This window comes from Phocoena sinus, chromosome 6 (assembly GCF_008692025.1).
Source record: "Phocoena sinus isolate mPhoSin1 chromosome 6, mPhoSin1.pri, whole genome shotgun sequence".
Lineage (NCBI taxonomy): Eukaryota > Metazoa > Chordata > Mammalia > Artiodactyla > Phocoenidae > Phocoena > Phocoena sinus.
Genome location: NC_045768.1, coordinates 110,341,762 through 110,367,050, shown reverse-complemented (window position 1 = coordinate 110,367,050; position 25,289 = coordinate 110,341,762). Strand labels below are relative to the sequence as shown.

The window sequence follows — 25,289 nt, the reverse complement described above, 5'->3', positions numbered from 1 at the left end:
TGCTGGAGAGGGTGTGGAGAAAAGGGAACACTCCTGCACTGTTGGTGGGAATGTAAACTGGTGCAGCCACTACGGAGAACAGTATGGAGGTTCCTTAAAAAACCAAAGATAGAATTACCACATGACCCAGCAATCCCACTACTGGGCATATACCCTGAGAAAACCATAATTCAAAAAGAGTCATGTACCACAATGTTCACTGCAGCACTATTTACAATAGCCAGGACATGGAATCAACCTAAGTGTCCATCAACAGAGGAAAGGATAAAGGAGATGTGGTATATATACAATGGAATACTACTCAGCTGTAAAAAAAAAAGAATGAACTAATGCCATTTGCAGCAACATGGATGGACCTAGAGGTTGTTATACTGAGTGAAGTAAGTCAGACACAGGAAGACAAATATCATATGATTTCACTTATATGTGGAATCTGAAAAAAAGGGTACAAATGAACTTATTTACAAAACAGAAATAGAGTCACGGATGTAGAGAACAAACTTATGCTGCTGCTATTTTTTTAAAAGTGTCAAGCCCTGCAGTCTGTACAGCCTGTGGAAGAAGGAAGAAGGGCAGTGATGTTGAGACACAGAGGCCAGTCCGGTGTCCGTAGGGCCTCCTCAGACAGCGGACGGCAGAGGGGAAGAGCCTCAGGTGACTCAGCTTGGCTGGTTCAGGATACGGGCACTAAGTGGCACCTCATTACTTATACAATCCTTTCAGCTTACATGTTAGCAGGGCCACCTCTCCCTTTATATAACCATAGTCCCCAGGTAGATGCTCGTAGCTTCCTGTGATTGGAATCAAACTTTCCCTCCATGGCAACATCCTGGCCTCCAAAGAGGCTTCTTTCTCCCAGCTCAGGACCCACTTTGCTCTTTGCCCCTGGAGTCACCACCTCCTTGCATAACACACGGTCACATTCCTCCCTCAGCCATATAATCCCTATTACACAATAAACAGTAAGATAATTATAGCCCAAAATACCTTTTTAAAGATAACTGATACCAATGAATTTATCAGGAGTTATTTAGCCACTCTTTCCCAAATTCTAATGTAAGTAATGATCTAATACTTAAAAGAACAAATTTGTTAGAAAAGATATGTTGTTTTAATCTGCAGTATCCTTTTCAATTGAATCCTAGTTGAAGATAATTATATTTTAGCTGTAATTGTTACGGGTCACAGGCCAACTAAAAATTTCTAGTTACATAATTGAAAATTATGTGGTTCATCTCTATTTTGATTGACTTTTCTTGATGGAGTCCTGAGGGAAATCGTGCCATTTCATTTCTGATCAAATTCACATTTGAACCCACATGTCCAGAATTCTCACTGACGCCACTAAAATGAAAGGAAATTGAGAACCGGATCTCTAAGAGGCCAAATGGAAGTTTTCCTTTGGGTTTTTGGACCTAGGTTTTCATTGTCAATTTAAAAAATAAATTTAAATGTATATTTATCTTTCAATAGGATTTTTTTGAACTCTTCTGACCCCTAAAGAACACACGAGATGTATTAAATTTTGAAATAAACACTTTCTGGAGATGAGAGAAAGTAGACAAAAATATTCTGGAGAAAGATGTTTTATTAAAACGCCATTTTTTCACATATGCGGAAAGAGTCCACATGTGAAATGGAGAATATTAGGAAAACGGGCAACTCCTTAGAACGCTGTGGGAATCACAGCGTGAGGCTACCAGCGTTAAGAACTATATCCTTGTTTAGCAAAGACAACCAAGTACACACCTGAAAATGAGAACATGAGGAGTGTTTCACTGGTACCAAATAAGAATGGTTCTAGGACACTTCTACATTACTGCCTCTTGAACTTAAAGTCAATAAAATTTGGAATATAAAAATTAATGTAGAAAAGCAAACTAGTCTACCACTAGTAAAAAGGAAAGCATATTTGTTACCTCGTTCAATAATAGCCTTAATGTAAAATAGAAAATTGATTTCCATTAAGTATTCGGAACAGACACATTTTGATGGCCCGAAGAATAAAGAATCTTCAATAGAAATATATTGCTTTGTGGTTATATTAATTTTAAAGGGCATCCCAAAGATGACAGGTGTTTTTTTAATAGCAAAACCCAAAACCTGATTTGTGACATTACATGAGCAATACTCATGAAGTTCATTAATATGTTAAAAGTTACACAGACATAGAGCCCAGTAAAACATTGCCTACAGTGTGCTAACATTCCCAGGGGAACAAAACCAGTAAGAGTATTTCGGAAGAAATCAAGGAATGTGAAGATAAATAAATTAGAGATGGCAGGAAATGGGGCCAGTGGGGAGGGTTTCAGGCAATTAGTATTATACGTAGAATGGAAATAGAGAATAGAAGAACATGCTGAAAGTTATCAACGGCCCTTCTTCATTTCCTCTGAGGAGAAAATAATGTGACACATAAACATCTTTTAATCTATGAAGAACAAAGCCACCCTTCTCTTGATGTCACTGCAACATTGCACAAGAGTTAACTCATATCTGTGTGATGGGGTGTGGATTTCGATCCACAAACCCAGATGTCCATGACATAGCACAGTATTAACTTTTCTTCAGAACTACTTAAATCCAACTCTAATTCCCTGCACAAAAGTAGCAGGAAGTTCAGTCACCCTTATGAGGGGTGGCAGTTACCAGAATCCAACGAGGCCAATCGATCAGACTTGCCCCGATCACAGCCGCCGGTTCACAGGGGTTGCCACCCAGACCCCTATAGCCCAAGCCACTTGGTTTCGAATCCAGCAGTTCTGCCAATTCGAAGCGGGATAAAGTTTGTCAAGGCCGAGAGTCGTGGTGGGTAGGGGGCGTCATCCTCCCTGCGTGTGCCACACGGGAGGCCTTGCCATTAACCAGGGGCACCTGCACAGTGCAGGGTGGGGGGCTCCATCACCGCAGGACCTGGCAGCTCTTTGGGGGAGTCTACCTTCTCGCCCTCTCTCTCCCCTCTCCTGGCATCATGCATGATCTCAGGCTGGGAAAGGTGGGAATCAGAAGGGGCAGCTTCTATGAGTTTTTGAGTAGCTGCTTCTTGCGAAGCCACAAAAAGGAGTGAGGGTGACAGCCCTGGTTTGCTCTTTGCTTGAAATGAGAAGGGTGGTGGCAATCCAAGGGAAAGGACAAATACCGATTAATTTATGGATAACTGGTGTTGCACTGACATTGCCTATTTCGTGGACCAGCTGGGATTCTTAGCACTCGTCCTGCACAGCCCAGGGGCGGCTGCCAAACATCAACCCCCTAATGCTCCGGCCTCAGCAGCACTGGCCTTCTTCCTTGTCTTGTTACTATTCTCCTTCCCAACACAGGGCCTTTGTGTACCTTCCTCCTTAGCCTCAAATCCATCCTTTACTTTTCTTTCTTTCCTTTTTGAAAAAGTCATTACCCTGTGGAAGTTTTCAACAACTCCTCTCCAAATATTGTCACGATAATGACATGTCCTTGGCGATTTTGACCTGTAGACTGAAGGATACTAATATTTCATGGTAGATCTGTAATTTCTTGGTAGGATTGCTACTTTTATCTGATGCTCCTCTTATTTTATCAGACCCTAAATCATTGTGTTTGGACTGGTACAAAACTTGAACTAAAGTGTCAGGTTAGGACGCACTTTATGATGAACTTTTAACTTCCAGAAGTGGAAAGGTAAATCGATTTTTATAGTTTTGCTCTTTATAAAAAATGAGGATATTAAATTCTAGGAATTCCTCCTAAAGATTTACTCACACACGTGGAAATGATGTACAACATTATTTACTGTAGAAGTTAAAATATTGAAAATAATCTAAATGTTCACCAAAATAAATATACATCTATATGCATAATGGGATAATGAGCAAATGTTAAAAAACAGAACAAGGAAGCTCTTTTCAATATGGCATGATCATTAAACTATTTTAAGGAGTTTAAAAAAAAAACTAGGTAAAGGACACTATATGTAGCATACAATCATTTTCATAGAAAAGGAAGAAAAATAAGATATATTTGTATTTGCTTATATGAGCATGAAATATCTCTGGAAGGATGCCTAAGAAAAAATCATGGTTGTTTGTGATGAGAAAAATAGTGGGAGGGGATAGAAGTAGGAGCAAGATTTTTTACAAATATATGAATATATTATCTATTCAAAATAATTAAACTTTTTTAAATGTTCTAAAATAAAGAGTAATGGGTGGGTCTGCAGACTTCCACATCTGGACAAAATGGAGTAATATGGGCCAGATTTACCCTCCCACCTGAAAAGACAAATAAAATACATGAAACAGTGGTTTTCAAGACACTTGACAATGAAGGACATTGATCCCTGAGAGATGGGAAACACTAAGGTGAGGCCTAGAATCGCCCCAGCTTACTGACTTGAGAGAGTCTCCAGGTTGGAGAAGGAAGGGGAGCCCAGGTGGGACCAGCCTGAGTTGATGTGGAGCTGAGTCTGGGGAGAACAGGGCAGCTAGAATTTCAAGGGCAGAACACCACAGAAGAGAGCCACATGGGAGGGAGCCCCAAGATCTGCAGTGGGTACCCCCTGAGTACTCAGCAGAGGACTGATGAGAGCGTGTGTGCAAAGAAACTACCCAAGACTAGGAAAGGCACCACTAGAAAGAATTAGAAGTAACAGTGCCCAGAACACACCCAAGGCTGGGAAGAGTGTCTGTTCCCACCAGCCAGACTGAACGACCTGATGATTGGCAGGAGGTTGAGTAGAACACACAGAAGGGTCTTGCCTTAAGGGTGTGAATAATTTGTAGATTATGCATTACTCCAGACTGCCTAATAAATCTTAAGAGCAAAACCCAAAAGGGTCAAACTACCTCCAAGTAATGTAATTGCATCCTAGAACAAAGCTCAAAAATGTTCAGAATATCCAGCTCCCCAAAAGTTCCATATCTCAATGAAAAATATATCAGGCAGGCAAAGAAGCACAAATACATGGCCCATAATGAATGGGTAATTCAATGAACTGAAGTTGTGAACTAAGAATTAAGAGACAAGGACAATTAGATGGTCATTATAACGGTATTCTATAAATTCAAAAAGTTAAGTAGAGACATGTGAGATATAAAAAGACCAAAATTAAAATCCTAAAGGTGGAAAAAAAATGTGTGAGATTAAAAATGCTTTGATGTTGATGGGATTATCAACAGACCAGACTTTACAAAATAAAAAAAAAAAAGATTAGTGAACTTGAAGATATAACAACAGAAACTATCCAAAATGAAACAAAAAAGAGAGTTTTTAAAAATGAAGAAAGTGTATAAATGGACACTCTGGAGGATATAAAAGAAAAGGTAAGAACAGAAAGAATATTGGAAGAAATAATGGTCCAAGATTGTCCAAATTTCATGAAAACTATGCCTACCAATCCAAGACACTCAAGTCTTATTAAGCACAAGAAACTGTACCAAGAAAACTATATATCATGTGTCACATCATAATAGCTCAAATTCAATGACACAGAGATCTTAAAAGCAGCCAGAGGGAAAAAAGACTTATTGTATACAGAAAAACAGAGATAAAGATAACACACTTCTCATGAGAAACAATACCAGTGAGAAGACAGTGAGTAATACCTTTAGAGGATTAAAAGAAAAAAGCTGTTAACTTGGTATTCTATAGCCAACAAGAGTATCTTTCTTAAAATGTAGACATGCAAAGAATGAAAGACTTCATCACCAACACACTCCCACTACAAGAAATACTGAAGAAAGTACTTTAGGCAGAAGGATAGAAATCTGAATCTACACAAAAGAATGAAGAAAACAGAAATGGTGTTCATAACAATATAATTTCATATATATATAATTTTATTATTTAAAATTTTTAAAAGATAATTGAGTGCTTAAACAAAAATAATTATGATATGATCTGAGATTCATAACATATGTAAAAGTAAAATGTATGGCCCACAAGGTACAAACATAGGGGAAATAGAAACAAAAGGATTTTATCAAAAGGTTCTTATAAAGTATCACTTGAAGGTAAACTGATAAAAAATAAAGATGTATGATAGAAACCACTACAGCAACCACTAAAAAGGGAAAACAAGGAGTTTTCATTAAGTCAAAAATGATACTAAATGAAATCATGAAAAATATTCAATTAATCAAAAAGATAGGAAAAGGAAACAATAGATGGGACAAATAGAAAGCAGATTATAGATGTGAACCTGATTACATGAATAATAGTATTAAAAGGAAGTGATCTCAACAACACGGGGTGGGAGGGGGAAGCTGGGGCAAAGTGAGAGTAGCATCGACATATATACACTACCAAATGTAAAATGGATGGCTAGTGGGAAGCAGCCGCATAGCACAGGGAGATCAGCTCAGTGCTTTGTGATCACTAGAGGGGTGGGATAGGGAGGGTGGGAGGGAGGCTCAAGAGGGAGGGGATATGGGGACATATGTATGCATATGGCTGATTCACTTTGTTGCACAACAGAAACTAACACAGTACTGTGAAGCAATTACACTCCAATACATCTATTTTTTAAAAAAAAAGAACAGTGATCCCAACAACCCAATGAAAGGCAAAGATTTTTAACAGCAAGATGCAACTACAAGCAGTCCACAAGAAAACCACTTTAAATATAGACACAAATAGTTTAAAAAGTAAAGTAAAAAGATATAAAATGTATAAATAGTAGTGTTTAGATAGTACAAATCTAAAGAAAGCTGAAACGGCTATATTAATAGCCAAGCAAAATCAATGTCTGAGCAAAGACTACTACCAGAGATGATAAAAGTCATTTTGTAATGAGAATGAGGTCAATTCACCAAGAGCACATAAAATTCGTAAACATTTATGCATTTATTAACAGAGCTACAAAATGCATGAAGCAAAAAACTGATAGAACAGCAAAAAGAAATAAACAAATCCAGAATTATAGTCATAGATTTCAATATCCCTCTCAGTAATTGATACAATGAGGAGACAGAAAATCAATAAGAATATAGAAGAATAGAACAACACTATCAACCAACTTGACCTAATCAATATATGGACCGCTCTACTCAATGGCAACAGAATACATTCTGATAGACCACATTCTGAGCCATTAAAAAATCCCAATTGGGGCTTCCCTGGTGGCGCAGTGGTTGAGAGTCCGCCTGCCGATGCAGGGGACACGGGTTCGTGCCCCGCATGCCACAGAGCGGCTGGGCCCATGAGCCATGGCCACTGAGGCTGTGCGTCCGGAGCCTGTGGTCCACAACGGGAGAGGCCACAACAGTGAGAGGCCCGCGTACCGCAAAAAAAAAAAAAAAAAAAAATCCCAATAAATTTAAAAGAATTTAAGTCATACAAAGTGTATTCTCTGACCACAATGGAATTACATGAAAATCGATAACAGAAAGATCTCCAAAAATTCCCAAATAGCTGGAAATTAAATTACACATTTTTATATAACCCAGAGGTCACAAAAAGAAAACAAAAGGGAAAACTGGAAGTATTTTGAACATAATGATGATGAGAACACCACATATTTTTCACAGGATTCTGCTAAAGCAGTACTTAAGGGAGATTTATAGTACTAAATAGCTATACTAGAAAAAAAAAGTCTCAAATCAATAATATCAGCTTCCACCCTAAGTAACCAGAAAAAGAAGAGAACATGAAACACAAACTAAGTAGAATAATTAAACTAATAAAGACCAAGGAGAAATCAGTGAAATATAAAACTGAAAAACAATAGAGAAAATCAATATAACCAAAAGCTAATTCCTTAAGCAGATCAATAATATTGATAAACCTCTAGCCAGACTGACTAGGAAAAAAGAGAGAAATAACATAAATACACTCAACATCATTAATCATTATGGAAATGCAAAATAAAACCACAATAAATACCACTATGCCGCTGTTATAGTGACCAAACTTCAAAAGACTGCCCATATCGAGTATTTGAGGACGGGTAGCAGCTGGAATTCAAACACTGCTGGCGGAAATATAAAGTTACAACCTTTCTGGCCAAGAGTTTTGCAGTTTCTTAAAAGTTTAAGCCCACACCTACCATATGATTTAGTCATTCCACTCCTAGGCATTTCCTCAAGAGAAATGAAAGCATATGTCCACACAGAGATTAGTACACAAAACTCATAGCAGCTTTATTTGTAATAACCCCAAACTGGAAACAAACCAAATGTTCATCAGTGGGTGAATGGATAATCAAACTGTTGTATAGTCATGCAAATGGAATACTATTCGGCAATGAAAAAGGAAGAAACTGTTAACACATGCTGCAACAAGGGTGAGTCTCGGAATAATGATGCTGAATGAAAGAAGCCAGACCCTCCCAAAGAAGAACACATACTGTATGATTCCATTTATAGAAAATTCTAGACAATGCAAACTAATCTGCAGTGACAGCGATCAGTGATGTCCAAGCGGAAGGGAATGAGGAGAGGGTCAGGAGGGAGAGATTACAATGAGGAAACTTTGTCGGGGTGATAGATGTGTTCCTTTCTCTTGAATGTGGTGATGGCTGCCCAGGGATATTCATAAGTCAAAATCTATCAGATTGTCCACTTAAAATATTTGCAATTCATTGTATGTCAACTATACCTCAATTACGGTGTTCAAAAGATTAATGGACAAATATAAGTAAATACACGAACAAATAAAAGGTTTGTTTCTTACCAGCCATTCACACTAGTCAAAACAGGAAGCACTAAGTTATCTGGAGCTTGGCAAAAAACATCAATGAAGGTAAAGAGGCCTGTTTGAATTTGCTTTATTATGCCTCAAATTAACTAAAAATATACTCCATGGTTAGTTTTTTATAAACTCATTAAGAAAACAAGATATTGTGTTCCCAACAAATTATTTACAATTAAAAAAATCAATCTAGGACTTTCTCTTGCCAGATATTTATACTAGTTCTATATCTACGATAATTCTAGTTGGGAGATTCATTCCACACAGTGTAAATTCGGTGGCACTCTGGTCTCATGCTTTACACAATCAAATGAGAATATATCGGTAGGACTTAAGATCTTTCTGTTTGTGGTTCAGATCGAATAGGATTGCCTATTTCTGATTCCTTGTGCCCAAGCCCTGTGGAATCAAAAAAACTCTCACAAAAACTCTATTGACCGAGTGTGTTTTTACAGATATGCTTGGTCTGCATCAGGTGTTCTCTGATTGTTTTATGTCCATATTTCTGTAGTTGTCTCTCTTCACCTCCTAAACATTGAAACAGAAACGGTGTTGCAGTAAAGAATTCAAAGGCTTTGAAATCAGGGGACCTGGTCCAGCCGCAGCACCACCGCATCCTGGTGCCACCCTTGGGCGCTGGGCCCTACCTTTTTCTGCCTGTTTCTCCCAATAGCACACAGGGAGGATATACCCAGGGCTGCTGTGAGGATTAATCAAGGCAACTGGACAAGGCTCTCAGCCGAGAGCCCAACACATAGTGAACATTCAAAATCACAAGAGTGGACTTCCCTGGTGGTCCAATGGTTAAGACTCTGCCCTTCCACTGCAGGGGGAACAGGTTCGGAGAAGTAAGATCCCTGCATGCCGTGCAGCCAAAGTAATAATAATAATAATAAAAACATAAAAGCTGCCTCTGAACTGCAAAAAAATTTTAAGGCAGGGTGCAATGATTATAAATTATAGCATTACATAGCAACATGACTGCAATATATCCTAGCGACAGCAGAAAGTCTAAAAATTAGTATTTGATCAAAAAGAATATTTACTAGAAGGTAGACTTTTAAAAGTACATAATTAAAGCGAAAAGACCTAGTTTAAATTCCAACTTTGGCACGTTAATAGCTGGTTGGTTATTTTATTCTAATTGACCATCTCGTAGTCTGTAAAATGGACATGACCTGGAAAGAGTAGGTGTTTGCTGAATACATACTGAGAGATTAAATCAAAGATATGGTCTACAACCGTGTTTTCTATACTTTCATCTGCCTGATAGCATAAGATCTCTTTGAGGAAAAGCCATAGAACTGATGGATTTTCCCAATATATCAGACACTAGTCGTCATGTACTTCTCTTTGATGACAAACATGGAGCCATTGCGTGGCTCCACGGGGCACTAGTGGCTTTAGAGCCTGAACTGTGAAGTTCAAAGCTCAAGGGGGTTCCAGGAGTGATCAGAGACCTAGTGTGAACTCATGTCCACTCACAGAAAACCCGAACTGAAAAGCCCCCTGCAGTGAACACTGAGACTTAAAGTTTGCTTTTTTTTTTCCCCCAAGCAAAATGCCATGGTCCCTGATGTTCATAGCCCTTTAAAGATTATTTTATTCCTTTCACAGGTCTCCCGTTATGGCTGGAGGTCTCTTTGCTGTGGATCGCAAATGGTTTTGGGAGTTGGGGGGCTATGACCCAGGTTTGGAAATCTGGGGAGGAGAGCAATATGAAATCTCTTTCAAGGTAAGCCGTCAGCACCCTTCTCACACTAGGTTGGCATCATTCTGACCATTCTAATAGAATGGCGTCATTTCGTTTTGTGACCTCCTATGTTGCAAATTAACAATGAAAATAGACATGTCATTTTCCCACCTCAGCTTTTGGATGAGAGAAGCTACTTCCTTCTGATGTTTCTGTGAGACGTAGTCATGCCATAAAAGAAACACAGATGAGAAAGAATTCAAAATCCCACTTGCAGGGGGGAACCGTGGTGTGCCAGCACTTCTGCCGCCCCTCTGGTACTGCATTCCTTCTCAGGCACCTGGAACAGACAGACAGAGGCATGAAGGTGAAAGAAATGGAATTACTGGAGCGTTTGCCTGTTGTGTTTGTTCTCGAAATAATACTCTACCTTTTGCTTATAACCACTATTCCACAATTTCAATTACAGAAGAGTACTTTTAAATTCTGTAATAATCTAAATGGGAAAAGAATTTGAAAAAGAATAGATACCTGTGTATGTACAACTGAATCACTTTACTGTACACCTGAAACTAACACAACGTTGTTAATCAACTATGCTCCAGTATAAAACAAAAATTAAATAAATACAATATGAATGACAAATTAAAGCTATTCTTTATATAATTCCAAAACAAGTGAGTTTTTTATGTTTACCTGAAGTTGCCCAGGTTTCCACTTGTTTTGACCATAAGTACTCACAAAAATTATACTTTATTACATACATATACATTCATATATTATATATATACATATAGGATACATGCAAGTATATGATAGAATATCAAATTTCAAGGTTTGTAAATGAAAAAAATTTACCACAGCACGTGAAGACCAGATAACCAGAGCAAAATAAACTGTGCAAAAGGATTTTTTTCCTTTATCATTGTCATTATTCATATCGAAGATATAGTGATTCTTGCAAGATTTATCATACAGAAATCTCACTAAATAAATCAGCTTTCCTAATTACCTCTATTACAAAATCAAACCAATTCTTGGTAAGAAAATAAAGTGCATCCTGAATATAGTAAAAGTCAAACTTAATAATCCAGCTAAACTTTTTGAATTTATGCATAAAAGAAATTGACAAAACTGGTTTTTATTTAACTGTAACAACTACATTCTATGTGTTAGCAGAAACGGTATGTTGTCCCCAAAGTGTCATAAAATAAATATTCCAAAGAGAAACTCAGGAGACACGATTGCAGGCTTCAGGACATCTAGAATTTTCCATCTCACTGCTGGCAATAAGCCTTGAAATACTATTTATTAAATTAGTGCTTTTCTTTTTTACTATCACTGAAACACACCTAAATTCACATCTACGTTACTTTTTTCTTAAACTTTGTATACATACATTTACTCCATTTATTTAATGGTATGTGATGTACAGATGCTAGGCCAAGTGCTTTATATGCTTCATATAATTTAAAATCACAACTCAGAGAAGTGGGTATTATTCCATTTTGTAGATGAAGAAACTGAGACTTAAAGTTTTTAAAATTTTTTAAGTTTTAAGGATTAAATAAACTACCCAGTGTCACTTAGGGATTAAAATGCTCCACCTCTACTTAATTGCAGAGAATATAGAAATTTAAAATTGTCTGTTCACCCAAAGCATACCTACCAACACCATTCCAGGGTTCACGGTTAACCTTTTGATCTCTACCTAATGGTTCCTCTCACTGAACAGAGGTGAGTATCCTCATTATACCCTAAGAGCATAGCAGCAAACTTTGTACTGACCCTGGCAAAATACTACTGATTATCAGATATGGCCCAAAGTTGGGTACAAGTTTACAGTAATACCTTCCGCTAGAAAAACAGAATATTGCATTTGACTCCAGCAATAAAGGAAAATAGGCATTGCTCTATTTGCAATATCATCAGAAATTAAAGAATGCTTTTTACTTCTCATGGTTCAAGATATTTTTTTGTTAGAGTCTCTTAATTCACAAATTCTTTAACTTTAAAATGCTATTAAGAATATCTGCATTCTACAAATAATAAATGCTGGAGAGGGTGTGGAGAAAAGGGAACCCTCTTACACTGTTGGTGGGAATGTAAATTGATGCAGCCACTACGGAGAACAGTATGGAGGTTCCTTAAAAACCTAAAAATAGAGTTTCCATATGATCCAGCAATCCCCGTCCTGGGCATGTACCCAAACAAAACTATAATTTGAAAAGATACGTGGGCATCTATATTCATAGCAGCACTATTTACAATAGCGAAGACATGGAGATAACCTAAATGTCTATCAGTAGATGAATGGATAAAGAAGATGTGTACATATATATAATGGAATATTACTCAGCCATAAAAAAGAATGAAATGATGCTATTTGCAGCAACATGGATGAACGTAGAGATCATCATACCAAGTGAAGTCAGTCAGAAAGAGAAAGGCAAACACCATAGGATATCACTTATATGTGGAATCTCAAATATGACACAAATGAACTTATTTATGAAACAGAAACAGACTCACAGACATAGAAAACAAACTACCGAACGGGTAAGCAGGGGGGATAAATTCGGAATTTGGGATTAACATACACACACTACTATATATAAGATAGATAAACAACAAGGACCTACTGTATAGCACAGGGAACTATATTCAACTTCTTGTAATAACCTATATTAGAAAAGAATCTGAAAATACATATATATATAAAACTGAATCACCTAAAACACCGTAAATCAACTATACTTCAATTTTTCTTAAAAATTGTTTAATAGGAAAAAACAGAAAAAGAAAATCTGTAGTAAGCAGGAGATACCTGGCTTAGAATAATAAACTGGGTGTGGATAAAAGTACTGTGGGAAGTCTGGAGCGTTTGCAGAATGGACATTTGCATTCTAAATCACAAAGGTATTTTCTAAGACAGATATAAAATTGAACCTCTCATTTCTCTGTCACTTGTATCTATCGCTTCTCTTCGGGGTGACCTGAGATTTTATTACCCCATTTTCTCTTTCTCAGTTATCTGTCATTCTGAAGGATATAATTGGAATGCAGTCCTGTCGTCTCTGTCTAGAAACCATGGCAACAGAGCTAGAGGTTCAGGACTAAATTGCCCCAGGTTGTTTGATTGAAATGACAGATCCTTTGGCAACAGCTATATCTTACAGGGTCCCATTTCAGACACATCTCTCCGTTCTTCCCGCTATTGTGTGCTGACCTTGGGGTTCCTGTCCCTCCCTATTAGGATTTGTAACATGAGGGGGACACCCTCAAGCAGGATTAGGTAGAATTTGCATGGAAGATGAAGAATTTCCTCCATACGAGAGAAATTGAAAGAACTGTCCACAAATAGCTGTGTTCAATGGTATTAAAAAGTCAAAGAAAGATGGAACATCTGCATTTTGGGACACAGTCCATAAATTGCGATTAATTTTACACTGTAAAGCACTGTCAGATATACACTGGTCAGCCCTTCATGTTTGGGAGTATGTACGGATAACTGAGAATTTACTAGTCTGTTTCACACCATAATATAGAAATTGTTTCAAGTCTGAAGCTTAGAAGCTCTAATTCAAAAGATTTCCGTCTGTGGTTGTTTTCAGGCATCTTTGCTTGCTCTTTGCATTTCAACCAAAGAATCATTTCACTGATGTTTATGACAAGATTCCATGGCTGAATGAAAATATTTCCAGAAAACTCTGCTTTATATTAAGGGCTGAGTTTTTGGTCAGACAGGATTTGGCTAAGAGGGCTCCTCAATTCCCTGTCTCTGTAAATATCTTTCCTTCCTTTTTCTAACATCTGACTAGGTGAGTGGATTTCATGCCATCACATAGAAACCAACACAGCGTAATTTTCAGGAGTCCATCAAGGAAAAGGGCTCTCTAGAGAAATGATCTCTCTGCACGGAGCCCAGTCTTCAATCTCTTTTAATATGAATCTGAATTCTCACGTGGCCCAGAATTATCCAGCTGCCTCTCAAACGTTGCTAGGTTAGCCAGCTGCCGGGAAGGGGAAAGCACCATTTACTCAGTCACTCAACAAGTTTTAATGAGCATCTAATTTACACCAGGCAGTGTTCCAGGTACTCAATTTGGAGCTGCATCTGGAAACAAAGAGGAAACCAAGACAGACTACAGAGTGTTACATGAGAGAGACAACCCTCCTTTAAATGGTGTGTGCCACTTAAGTTACTGAAACAGTGTTAACACAGTTATGGGTCTCTGATTGTCCAGAGTGTGGTTTTTTTTGTGTGTGTGTGTGTTGTTTTTTTGTTTTTGTTTTTTTTTTTGGGATGCGCAGGCCTCTCACTGTTGTGGCCTCTCCCGTTGCGGAGCACAGGCTCAGCGGCCATGGCTCACGGGCCCAGCCACTCCGCGGCATGTGGGATCTTCCCGGACCGGGGCATGAACCCGTGTCCCCTGCATTGGCAGGTGGACTCTCAACCACTGCGCCACCAGGGAAGCCCCAGAGTACATTTTTATACCCATTCCCCAAAGATCAAAGTCCAAATGTTAGCATTTTCAGAAGAAAACTCTTCCCAGAAAATAAAAGTGAGCAATAAACACTAATTAGTCACCCACATGAATTAGAATGAAGCCCAGGGACTCTATTCCACAAAAATTCTCTGGCATGAGACATAAAACTTAAATCTACATAGAAGAGCATTAAATTTGGTTTGTCCTTTTCCATGGCCAGGAGCGTAACAACACGGTCCCACCTTGGTCCAATATTTCTTGGGCCATCTTTTGTCTGGGGAGAGCTTGTGACCTCCAGCCTCAGCTGTGCAGAAACCTTCAGCGCTCCAGGTGACATGAATCTGAGCACCATATGTCCTAGAGTGAGTCTAATAAATCTGGAAGCCCCACGGCCTATCTGAAATCACTCGTAATGGATTGAAACACCCTATGCAACCACCTTTGTTATATGCTCTCGTCCTTCCCACGTGTTAAGCTTAAGGTTCAGACGTAAGGAAATTTTAACTTACCTCTCACAATCTCTCAGCCCTTACCAGTCACTAACTCATTCAACCGGCTGTGCCAGCTCTGGGCTAAGTTCTTGAGGTTCCAAGATAAATGTGAGAAAGATTCTCTCCAGTATCCGCCTGGAGAAGGAATTCATCCCAATTCCTCACTATTGTTTGGAACATATTTTATTTCCATATTCACAGTAATAGTTTAGGAATACATTCAGGAGGCCCTTCACCAGCCTCCCTCCCTCTCCTCTTTCAACTGATCTCCGTTTTCTTATTCATTTATTCCCTGATCGCTTTATTTTCCCCTCCTAAAAGTTCACAGTGCCTCCTAAGGACCCCACAAATCACAAATCAGATTAGCATATGAATCATAAACCAGGGAATTTTCTCTCAACCATCTGCCTCAGCTAACCGTCTCCAGCTACACTGCAAAACCAACTTAAGTAGTGTTTTCCTTTCCTTCCCAAAAGAGATGGAAACACAAACATCCGTCACTGTCCCTATTTATTGCAGAGATTTTAGCTAACCAGAATTTGATGAAATTTTTCCTGAAGATTTTAGTCATTCCCTCTAAAAATATGAATCAGGAACCTTCACCATGAGTCCGTGTACTGTGCAAGCTATAGACTCCGCAGAGAAATGCAAAGGAAGCCCAACAGAAGCCTTCTTCGGGTCAAGTACAATTGAGATGAGTATTTCACCCATTAAACGCAAACATCAATTAAAGCAGAAAAGCGCAAAAAAACCTACGTTAAGAACCTCCTCTTAAGTATAACATACAAATGGACATTTATTCACCAATCTTCTAATGCAAGAGAGGCCAAAGCTGTCCCTTCTGCATTTGGGTCCTCGGATTGGGATAAACTAGAGATGCACGGACCACATCCACATTGTATCCATCGTGAGTCCCAGCTTGGGCTCCTTTAAATTGAAATGAGAACCTAAAGACACTTGGAAGCTATCTTCATGCAGTCATAGAATCCTTCCAATTGTTTTATGGTTTTACCCAATCCTTTAGTATTACTTTGCTCACATCTAATTTGACAGCAATTTGTAAACAACTCCATCTTTCAAACTCCTCAAATTAGTTTTGACACGAACAACAATTCTTTTCATAACACTATTTCACCAATTCAAGTGATATTTCATTAAATTACATAATGACAATTTTTAAAAACTAGCACAATCCCCTTTGGGAAGAAATGCACTGCCTTTGAGATACACATGTAACTTAACAATTGTGAGCCAGAAGTTCCAGGTGTATTCGATGTAGCCTGTATTCGGCATAGGTCCACCATAATATGAATGCCATTCAATACGTTTACAGAGAGACTAGAGAGGGATGTTTCACACAGTAAATTGAACAGAGATCCAGACCTTGCTGTCAAAAACTCTCAGTCTCGTAAGTGACAGGAAAAGCTCATGTAGCAGAGGTAGCTGCATTGCTGACTTTGCACAGAGGCAAATCACCCGGCTTATTGGGCTCAGGTCTGGGGCGAGGCTCTCCCGTCTGGGCCTCATCCCTGCCCAGGTGCCCCAGTCTCCTGCCCTCTGTCCAGGGGACTTACAGGTACCCAGGTTGCTGAGTGGCCAGGGTCTTATAGTGATGAGTCAGGGCAGGGGGGGCAGCCTTGGTGACCTTTCTCCTGTCTCTTCCACTCTTGTGCGCTGGTCCTATGGACCAGTTCCCACTCCTGTTGGCTAGCGGTCACTTCTGTTCCCTTCCCTCAAGCCCAATCTTGTGTAGTCTCTCTAAACTGAAAAAAAAAAAAAAAAATCAGTCCTAAAAGAAGCCTCTGGGGTTTCCTTGAATCTTGGCGTCTACGTGGCTGGGGGTAGGGAAGAAAATGCTCCCCAAGGAAAAATAGAAAACACAGTGAACAAAGGGAATACTTAAGTTTTAATCCTGACACATACAAATAAACATTTCAGCTCAAAGAGACTAAAACATAGAGATTTTACTAGACAGCATCCGTTTATTTTGTACCCCTTAATGACTTTTAAAATCTTTACATGGAGTTCCCTGTGTCCCAAAGTCCTGGCCATTCTAGTCCTCCTATGGTGGTAATAACTATTATTTGGTCCTTTAAAAAGGAAAAGTAATGACTTAGCATCTAAAGGTCACGGAATTAAATTTGTTATTCCATTCAACACTAATGCAAGGTAAAATATAACTTCAATGTCATAATTGCAAAGGCAGGCCATTACCTAGTTAATACCAAAGCAAGGAGCAGAATTGGGGTTCGCCCTCAAAACCATTAGGCTAATTTCTCTTAGCCGGAAAAAGTAGAAGACTTTATGCCCTGATGCACAAGTGGCTACTGTCATTCTCTGAAACCACTTTTAAAAAGAAATAAAGGGGGGCTTCGCTGGTGGCACAGTGGTTGAGAGTCCACCTGCCGATGCAGGGGACACGGGTTCGTGCCCTGGTCCGGGAAGATCCCACATGCCGCGGAGCAGCTGGGCCCGTGAGCCATGGCTGCTGAGCCTGCGCATCCGGAGCCTGTGCTCCGCAACGGGAGAGGCCACAACAGCGAGAGGCCCGCGTACCGCAAAAAAAAAAAAAAAAAGAAATGCAGGCTCTTCCCAACAGGAATTTTTATTAAATACGAGGGCTGACAACTCTTGTTATTATTTAATGTAAAATTTAATTTTTTACTGTCTTCAAAATGCAATGGTTATTCAGTAAGGATTGCATATACGTGATAGAGACTAATTGCTGAGCACAGAACACTCAGCTCTTTATTCAATCAAACAAGATAACAGCCATCAATTTACAATTGTTACAGCTCAGGACACTGTATAGTCTAGAGCTTAACCTCATTACAGAGCTTCTCAAGAACAAACATGGATTTCATTGATTTGTACTTAGAAAATCAAAATAAACCCACTAAATTAGCTAAATTTAAAGTTTCCCTACACAGTATGAAGCTATCAAAAAAATTTCATGTGTATTTATAGTTCAACAATTGAATGTTATACAATTATAATTTACACTTTTAAACTGGAAAAGAAAGGTCTGTTCTTAGAGATCACTCAAAACAGAAAAGGAGAATATGAAGCAGAAACAAGAAAAGCCTAACTTTACCCTTGACAAAATTCTCAGATATCTTACCCCCAACCACAGTGTCTAAGGAACGTTATCATATGCAGTAAGATCAGTTCAGTGGTGGTAAAACAGGGGCACGGGAAGACAGAATGACCCCGGCTACACATCTCGTTTGAAGTCAGCAGATCTTACTTCCCCAAAGTAATTGGCACCTCCTAAGGGAAAAACATCAACAATCACTTTTTTGAAACAGTACCAACAGGTGTGATTGCTGGTGGCCAGAGCTTCTCTGGATTGAGTCTGGCACCAAAGAGAAGCATCCATGGAAGGCTGGGAACAGGTCTGAGGAGGTTTATACAGACCCCCCACATTTTCAGGAAGCAGGCTATCAATGAGGCAGGATGGAGGAAAGATACTCAAGCTCACAAGCAGCCCTACAGCAGCCAATTCCTGTTGGATGCAGACAAATAAAGGCTAAAAGAATTCACTCACGCGCTAAATTGTGTGTCATAAAGTGAATGCCTACCACACTTGGTAAGAAGAATGCACCTTACTCAAAGATAAATAATAACTCTTTAAAGGAAATAGCATATTAAAATATTACAAGAAAGGGCTTCCCTGGTGGCGCAGTGGTTGAGAGTCTGCCTGCCATTGCAGGGGACATGGGTTCGTGCCCCGCTCCGGGAAGATCCCACATGCCACGGAGCGGCTGGGCCCGTGAGCCATGGCCGCTGAGCCTGTGTGTCCGGAGCCTGTGCTCCGCAACGGGAGAGGCCACAACAGTGAGAGGCCTGCGTACCACAAAAAAAAAAAAAAAAAAAAAAATTACAAGAAAAAAGGAAGAAAGGCTCAGGAATGGTCACCAAAATCATGCTGCTATACCTTTTTATAAATTCTTTTAAAAGGTTAATGACGTCATTGACTCTATAAAACAGTATGAAATGCTGAACGTTCTGAGATTAGGAAAAATGTTAAAAGACAAGACAAGAAGATAGAAAATAAACAGCAGCAGTCAGGATATAATGAAAAAGAAGACGAAAACCAAAATGAAGGTCACATTGAAAGCAACACAAAGGAGAAGGAATATTCTGAAAATGTACAGGGACACAAAGATAAGATTGAGAAAAAGGAACAAAGTGAAATTAAAATGAGCAAAGTTAAAAAGTAGTAGAGTGGAATGACATGGAGGATAAAGGAGCTCATAGTAGTATTCCTAAGGGAAAAAGTTAAAATAACATATTTCAAAACCTAAGAGATACAGCTGAAGCAGTGTTCAGAAGAAAAGGCAGACTTAAATTCTTACATCAACATAAAAAAGAATAAAAATAAACTAAACATCCATATCCAGTTCACAAATAAAAAATAAAACAAAGCTAAGGAAATATTAATATGCATTTGAAAACTTAATGATTTAGAAAACCTAAAACTATAGTGCAAGGGCTAGTTTTTTAGAGCCAAAGATAAATCATTAATAAGAGATATAGCTAGGTATGGAGACAGATAAATTAACTCGAAAACAGTTCGTTGACATTTATTAGAAGAAAAATACACAAACTCGGAAGCAACCTAAATGTCCATCAACAGATGAATGGATAAAGAAGATGTGGTGTTTATATATATGTATATATACATACATACACACACACATACACACACACACACACACACACACACACACACACACACACAATGGAATACTACTCAGCCATAAAAAAGAATGAAATAATGTCTTCTGTAGCAACTTGAATGGACCTAGAGATTATCATACTAAGTGAAGTAAGTCAGACAGTGAAAGGGAAATATCATATGATATCACTTATACGTGGAATCTAAAAAAAAAACAAAAGACAAATGAACTTATTTACAGAACAGAAATAGAGCCACAGACATAGAAAACAAATGTATGGTTACCAAAGGGGAAAGTGGGGGAGAGATAAATTAGGAGTTTGGGATTAACAGATACACACTACTACACATAAAATAGATTAAAAAACAAGGACCTACTGTATAGCACAGGGAACTACATTCAGTATTTTGCAATAACCTATAATGGAAAAGAATCTGAAAAAGAATAGATATACATATATGTATAACAATCACTGTGCTATAAACCTAAAACTGACACAACATTGTAAATTGACTATACTTCAATAAAATAAAATGTATAAAAATGGGGAAAAAACAGGAATTTTCAAAATTTAAATGATCATAAGAGATTGCTCAATTCTATGCAGATACAGTTAAGATTATAGGGAAAATGGATGGTTTTTAACAAAATATAAATGACAAAACTGACCTCCAAAAAGAAAAAATCTGAACCAACTATATTCGTTTTCTATCACTACATAACAAATGACCACAAACTTAGTGGCTTAAAACCGCCCAGAATTCTCCCACAGCCTCTGGATTTCAATCCAGCATCTTTCTGCAGGGCCTCTGCTAAGATCTCACAAGGCTGAAATCAAATTTTCGGCCAGCTCCATCTTTACCTGGAGGCTCAGCCAGGGAAGGATCTGATACCAAGCCCCCTCAGGTTGTAGGCAGAACCCATCTCTCTGTGGTTCGGGGACAGAGCCACTACTGTCTTGCTGGCTGTCGTCTGGACATGACTTTCAGTAACCAGAAGCCCAGCTCGGGCCCTTGCCCTGTGTTCCCCTCCCCAGCCCTCTCGCAACAAGGCAGCTTTCTTCTTCAAGGCAAGAATCTCCTCAGACTTCACATCCCTACACCTCTGTCTTCAGGAAGGGCAGAGTCCCCTTTTTGGACTCACTGGTTAGGTCGGACCCTCCCAGGATAACCTCTCTTTTTATTAATTCAAAGTCAACTAAATTGGGACCATAATTATATCTGCAAAACCCCTTCACCTTTGTCATAAGGTCGCCTTCACCTAAATCACAGACGTGAAATCCATCCCAATCACACACCTTCCTACACTCAAAAGGCGGAGATGATACAAGGACTTGTGTACCACGGGGTGGGAATTTGGGGGCCATCTCAGAATTCTGCCCACCATGCTGCCCAATGGCGATAGGAGAAACAGAGAAAATTGTCAAAAAGCTATCCCCTCTGAAAAATAAAGCACCAAACCTCATTAGTTTCTTCCAAACCTTTAAGGAACACTTAGGGCTACAATGTTTATCAAAAACTGTTCTCTAATGACAGAAAAGAAAGAAATATTTCCAGTTGATGAGCTAACTGGCGTAATATTGATAACAAAATCTGACCAAGACAGCACAAATGAATAGAAAAGTACAGACATATTTTACTTGTAAATACTAGCATTAAAAATAATGATTAAAGATTACACAACAGAATAACGATTCAAAGCCTAATCCACCAAAATAAGTGCAGCTCTAGGAATTTCCCCATTAATTTATTTAATATCATTTAGGATTATTCTGATGATACTAGGCAATTCAATTAGACAAGATAATATAAGAGATATAAAAATTGGAAAGGAGGACAGAAATTTTGCATGAATGGCAAATAATATCACCATATATCTACCTGAACAATTCAAGTTGAACCAACTGAAAAACGACTATAAATCAGAAATTCAGTAAGTTGCTTGGGTAAAATGTGTGTGTGTCTGTGTAAATATACAGGAAACAGCAGCCTTTATGTATGAAAACAACCACCCAAAGGAAGACACCATTTACAACAGTAAGGAAAAACCAACTTGGAATAAACTTTAATGTCCTAGACCTCCATGAAGAAATGTTACAATGCTACTGAGGGACACACAAAATAAATGAATAAATGAAAATTCATAATGAAGATAGTTCTCCCTAAGCATACTCCTGTATTTAATGCCATCCCAGTAAAAATGATAACATGAAGTTTTTTGGATGGGGGAAGTTAAACGGGGACAGCTAGATAAACTGCTTCTAGTTCATAAGGGAAAACAAATAGAATAACAAGAAAACTTCTGGGGAAAAAATGATAGGGGGCTAACTTAGGTAATCAAATACAGAAATTAGACAGAGATACCTATGGCACAGAATTTAAATAGACCCAGATAATATGGGAATTTAGCATAAGATAAACATTTCAAATCAAGAGGAAGAGAGTGGATTCCTCAGTAAATAGTGTGGAACAACTACTTATCTAGGGGAAAAAAAATAAAGATGAATCCCACGTGTGAAAAGACACAGGTACACAGAGATTTATCTCAATATTGTTTTTATTGATGAAAAATGAAAAAAGATTAATATCCATCCTAGGGGACTAATTAAATTAATCACTATGAACTACAGTGTGGCCTTGAAAAAGAATGCAACAGGTGTATTTTTACTAATATGGAATAATATCCAAACCTATCATTATTAAGTGACAAAAAAGGCAAGGTACAAATATATATGCAAAACTAAATATGGAGAGAAGATAAATTTTGTTATATATATTTAATAATTTATATCTATAACATGTCACATAGTACAAATGTAAGCACTTATGCGATAAAATGACAATATTAATTTCACATGCAGACAATTGTCACAGATGTATTCACATATCCAGGAGATATTAATTGAGAGCCTACTGTCTGCCAGACACTGAGAATATAATTGTCAACAGAAATGACAAGTTCTCTGTCTCGTGGAATTTAGTTTGAGGAGAGACAGATCATAAATAAATAAGTGAATAAATAAACAAGATAATTTCAGATGTTGCTAAGTGCTAAAAGGAGTCCAGCCAGCCAATATTACAAAGTAGGAGCCTCAGAGAAGAGATGGTTAGATCTGGCATCATGTTTTTAAAATATTTGCATCTGTACCCAAACTAGAAGGTGGGGAATGGGCTCCAGTGTCTACTGGTCCTCAACCTCCTACTCCTCCAGCCTTGAGTGTGTCTGATCCAGCCATCACCAGAGCAAATGTTCCATGTGTTACAGGACCCATAGATTGGCAGGAGAAACTACAAAGCAGTGACACACTAGTGTCCCAAAGAAAGGGGGTTGTTCCCCGGGGCCCTGACCCCAAGCCGGTCCCTCGGTCCCCCTGCCCTCACCCTTGTTAATTTCCATACTCTTGGTTCCCAAGACAAGCCTGCAGCACATTGGCAGAGAACCTACAGTTCTAATTAATAAGCATTTTCCACTTTCTCCGCAGTTGTCTGAAAATACAGAAACCTCCTGGGGTGTTTAATTTATACTCCTGAAATAGTTTCCTTGTCTCCTTAGAAGGGTACAACTCAATCTCATTTTGGAAGCGTACTCTTTCCCACTTAAGCCACGTCTATATAAACTCTAGTGACGATGCTTTGTACAAATGGTTTTGGTAGAAATAAATTCAGTCTTATCAAATGTACTCATTAGAAATCCTTTTTATGCCAAGGATGATTCTAAAATACTTTCTATACCTTCTCATTGCTTTTATGAGACAGCTATATTAAAAAACAAAAACAAAAAACCTCTCCTTACTTCTGAGCCTGCAAATACCTCGAAGCGTAGTTGCATTTTGTGTCTAAAATGTGACAGAAGCCTTCTTTTTATGGCACACCGTATACCTTCACATACACAAGAAAATATCTGGAGTTGTTCCTGTGGGGTTTCTTCCCCTACAATGTTTGGCCTAGGTGATATAAAAATAACCATTCTAGTTCAACATGCCCAGAGTCGATCTTCCAAAGAAAATATGAAAATGACTCTAAACTCATTCAGAAACTCAAAGATAAACAGAAACAGCTGCTAAATGTCTCACAAGCCAGTCTGAGACTCATTTCAATTATCCAACAACAGGTACCTCAGGTGAAACAGAGCATTTTCAAGTTAAATTTTATGTCCATTGGATAGAGGCCTGGCAAGTCTAAATCCCGTCCAGTTGTTACTTCCTTTATGTCTGATGGCATTTTCCTAATTCCCTATTTAATTTTATTTTAGCTTTTATAGATAGCTGTAAAGAGAGCGGGATATAACAACTTACACAGCATTCGGTATCTGTGTTCAGGTCAATTTAACTTCCTATTGAAATCTTTTTCTAACGTTGAAATTTTTAAGAATTTTTGTCTTTTTCTGGTTGCCATTTTCCCTAACAAGAAAAATGAAATACAATCTAATGACTCTAATGCAAGTCAGTTTACACCCCCGCAAAAGCTCAAGAGATATATGTTTAGAAAGTTACCTAAAAAGCTCCATACAGTTCTCAAGCCTGTCACCCAAATCCCAATGACAGTACTATACAGAGCATGGGGGTATATGCACGCATCGACTTTAGAGGTATAAGGATTTGATTTTTACACTTTACATCAAGATCAGCAACCTACAACACACCAGGACCCTGTAAGCTGACCCCACAACTCCCTCCCTCTCTTCAAACTGTGAGAGGACAGTTGAGAATGCAATCCCTACCTCGTCGCTACACATTCAGACTTGCATGTTGCCATAAGCCTGACCCCCCGCTTACACAGGTCAATATGTGGATACATGACAAGCATCCCCTGGAGCCCACACATACCAGAAGAATAAAGCTGGTCCCCTCGGGTAATATTAACACATGACCACTATTCTTGAGCACCTATTATGTGCCAAGGGTGCTCTGTGATTATTCAATCGAGTCCTTACAGCCATCTCCCGAAGCAGACACGTTAGCCCAACTTTACAGAAGATGAAAGTGAGACTCAGGAAAACGTAGGAACCTGCCCAGTTCAAGACCTACTGCCAAATGTCCTCTGCTCTGTCCTGAATCATGAAAGCGTGTCAGCTTCTCAAGATAAAAAAAATATCACGTAAATGCCATTATGAACCTTTAAGAGTGCTCACATTTTTTATTCTGATGACATTTCTTCATTTTGAATGTTTCCCCTCAAATTTCAACACTTATCAACTGAAGCTTAGAAGACCGTTTGCTTTTCCAAAGTTTCCGACGTAACGGTCTTCATCTGAGTAGCTTTTGAATGAT

General features: G+C 38.6%; 1 protein-coding gene across 1 annotated transcript in view; it reads left to right on the top strand.

Annotated features, from left to right (window-relative positions):
• Positions 1-25,289, top strand: part of GALNTL6 (polypeptide N-acetylgalactosaminyltransferase like 6) — a 1,139,747-nt gene that overhangs the window by 1,021,772 nt on the left and 92,686 nt on the right. The window contains exon 7 of the mRNA XM_032633792.1: positions 10,282-10,399. Coding sequence (XP_032489683.1) covers positions 10,282-10,399 — 118 coding nt within the window. The remainder of the gene's footprint in view (positions 1-10,281; positions 10,400-25,289) is intronic.